Here is a 3474-nt window from a genome sequence, read left to right as displayed (position 1 = left end):
TCCATTTACCATTACCATTTACGTGAGTAAATGTACCAGAGACATTCCACCACTGATAGGAGCACTGAAATTTCCACTAAACATTATTTGCTTGTTTTCTCTCCATATGCAGTTGTTACCAGTGCAGTTCCACAAAGGAGAGCATGGCTTTGACAATCAAGTTATGGACATGAAGCCTTTCTTCAGGGCTGTGGGGCCTGATTTCAATAAAAACATGGTGTCCACACCCTTTGAGACAGTTAACGTGTATCCCCTGATGTGCCACCTACTAGGAATAGACCCAGAAATCAACGATGGACACTTGGACAATACCAAACACATGCTGGTCCCAAGGAAAAACACACAAGGAAACAGTAAGAAATATTCTGCTGTGACATTCCAGATGTCAATTACTTGTTGATTTATCTTTATCTAGTCAGTACTGATTAACTGATGCTTAGATTCATGCAGTATTGAAGGTTATACATAAAATTTTATTAGCCACTCGATGTCCCACTGGAGCAACAGCATCTCAGACGAAAACAATGGGACAGAAATTAAATAAACTCAATAAACCCATCTTAGTCTTTCCACAGTCTTTCCAACATATGAAAAAATAAACCCATAATATACATATATTCACCAGGTTAGATGAGAAAATATTTGTGAAAAGGGCTGCGGATCTAACCTGACTGCCCCAGATGATTTGTTACACAGTACCATCTGGTAAGTTGTTGATGGAAACTGTTTGGAAAAGGGCAGACACTGAGAAAAGCATTCAGTGCCATTCTTTGCTCTTCTTTCAATGAAGAAATACACTCTCAAGTTCTGATATAACTAAGTCATCAAAATAGTTTGATAGGATCACATAAAAGCTGTACACATATTGACTTTAAGTAATGTAAACTGATAAGGAACAGATAAAGGCAGACTTTTGACTTGACCTGACAGAAAACCCCATTATCACCTCTCTGTGATTGAGACAGCAGATAGAGAGGCCATATACTGTACAAAACAAGATAGCCAACACTGCAGAAAGTTAAAGTGGGTACAGTAACTGTCGAGATAAGAGATCTCAATCATACTGATAGCCATTAGCCGACTGTGATCACCTCATCTTACAGGCTGTATCACTTTATCATTCACATTTAATGTAATTTCTTATCAGTAAATAAAAATTTCTCAACATACAATTTGGAAGATGTAACAAATGAAGTGATCCAGTCTTCTCAACTAGCATTTGTAGTAAGAGCTTCATCCTCTCTGTTTGTGTCTTTCCTTCTAATATTTTTCCATCTGTCTACAGATCCAGAAATGAATATCCAGTCCCAAGCAGTTGTGGGCTTATCAGCAGTGACTGGGTTTCTGGTATTGGTGTTCATAGTGACCACCTCCTATACTTTGTACAAAAGGAACAGCACAGAAAGGAGGTAAAATGCTGTAATCATAACATTTCTTTATCAATTTGTTTGTTGCCCTAAAGCCACCCTTATCCTGACCAGTCCTTCAACATCCTGTTATCTGTCTCACACTACCTCTGTGGTCTTTTTTCTCTTTCCTCAGTTACAAACCAGAACATGCTGCCGGTGAAGAAAAGATGAAGCAAACCAGTTTTTGAGAATTCAGATTGATGTTTGTGTTTTTCCATGTATTCGTTTCCCCAATCTAGTTGTTCCATTAATTATAAATATGAAATCACAGTACAGAAGGACTTCCTGATCAAAGGTCACTATGAGTAATTATTGCCATGTCCATGGAGATAATGATCTGGTTGGGGATGGTTTTGTTTTGTTTAGTTTTTTTGTTTGTTTTTCAATTATACACAGGGCAAGAAACAGATTCTTAATATTTGGTATAGATCTAAGTGTTTTTTAAGACATTTTAAGATTTGGTACATGTATCCCAAGATCACTATGTATATTATTTATATTCATAAAAATCACAATCCAAATGCAAGTTAAAAATGTATTTTTTTTAAATTCACCAATTTACCCAAACATGGCTTTATCCTTTCAGTTTGCTCTATGTCAACTTTGCTTTTGCGGGTCAGACAGAGAATCAAAGCTCTACTCTGATTAGCTCTAATTCTAACTTGATATTAAGATATTTTTTGGTCTTTTTATGCCATTATTTGATAGGTCAGCCAAATATAGACAGGAAAGGGGTAGGGAGGTAAAGGGGTCAGGACTCAGTCTATATGGGGTGCGTGTTCAACCAGGTGAGCTACCGTGTGCCCCCTAACATTTTTTCTAACCCAAACCATCTCACACATAAAACTACCTAACAAAGGCAACAAACACAAGCCAATCAGAGGCAGAAAAGGTTGGGTCTTTGCGGAATGTCAGCTGTTTAGGGGTGGGTACTTAGACTCAACAGGAGGTGGTATACACAATAAGAAGTAGGGTTACACATGTGGACAAAAATCAGAAGCGGTGGTACTCAGTACTGGTGAGTACTGGCCCATTTCAGGTGCTGCAGCTAAGTAATAAGAAGGTAATAATGTGTAATAATTATTATATCCTGTACTAATAACGGAATTTCCCTAAAACAAAAAATGTTACTGATGAGTAATCTTACTATTCATGTCTTTTTCATCAGAATACTATCCCACTTTAATGCTACCCTCATTGTTGTGTATTTTGTAATTGCTCTGCCATCAGCAAGTGTTTTTTTCCCATAAAACTCCCTTTATGGACAATGTCAAATTAGGTACTTTATTTCTGTCCCGCATAAAGAAATAGATAACTGCACCTCCGACATGCTGATTATAGATCTGGATAACAGTGTACGCGCATTTACCTTATTTGAATTTATATACGTGCTGATACTGCATTACAGTTCCAGCTGGTATTCGAAGCTGTCACACTCACATAGGTTTATGGGTTGAATATAATAGTTATATTGTCCTTTGTTAGAGCCAGTCTTTAAAGCCTATATGTCATTGTGAATTCAGCTACGAACACAAATTAAATGGACCAAAGATCTAGAAAATCATTTTTGTGTAACATGAACATTTGTTAATACTCAAATGAATAACAGAGAGACTTATGACTGGAGAAGAGAAAATGTGGGCAGTGGGGCAAGAGAGATGCTGAACCATCATCACTAAATTAATGGAGGTATTTAATGTAAAGTACTTTACGTTCTTCTGCTCTTTGGCTGTGATCATGTTGGACAGCTACCAAGGTCTAATGTGTGTAACTGAGATTATTTCAATACACAAACATGTATAATAAGATCAACAAAACCAAACACATTTGGGAAGGATATATGTATATAGTGGAGAATCATTTCAACTCTAATTTGTAATGGATGATGATTATTGCACAAAGGAAAGATGTCTAAAAATGTGTAAAGTCCCCTCCAGTCCAAAATCAGTGTTTCTTTTTGTTGCTACAGTGTGATGTTTGAATGATATATGTGCAGTGGAAAGTTTCTCTGTACTCATTGAAAATCAGATTTTAAGGGGCAGGACCTACCAGCATGATTTGTGAC

General features: G+C 36.9%; 1 protein-coding gene across 1 annotated transcript; it reads left to right on the top strand.

Annotated features, from left to right (window-relative positions):
• Positions 1-112: 112 nt before the first annotated feature.
• LOC118327892 (ectonucleotide pyrophosphatase/phosphodiesterase family member 7-like) lies at positions 113-3339 on the top strand (the record flags this gene model as incomplete). Its single annotated transcript, XM_035661413.1, is given in 3 exon segments — positions 113-353; positions 1286-1409; positions 1543-3339. Coding segments are annotated over 3 exon segments (420 nt in total), but the record flags the coding sequence as incomplete, so codon positions are not given.
• Positions 3340-3474: the final 135 nt, after the last annotated feature.

Source organism: Morone saxatilis, unplaced genomic scaffold (assembly GCF_004916995.1).
Source record: "Morone saxatilis isolate NCDOM2014 unplaced genomic scaffold, NCSU_SB_2.0 Contig1, whole genome shotgun sequence".
Taxonomy (NCBI): domain Eukaryota; kingdom Metazoa; phylum Chordata; class Actinopteri; family Moronidae; genus Morone; species Morone saxatilis.
Note: the sequence above shows the minus strand (reverse complement) of the source record. Positions and strands in the feature narration are given on the sequence as shown.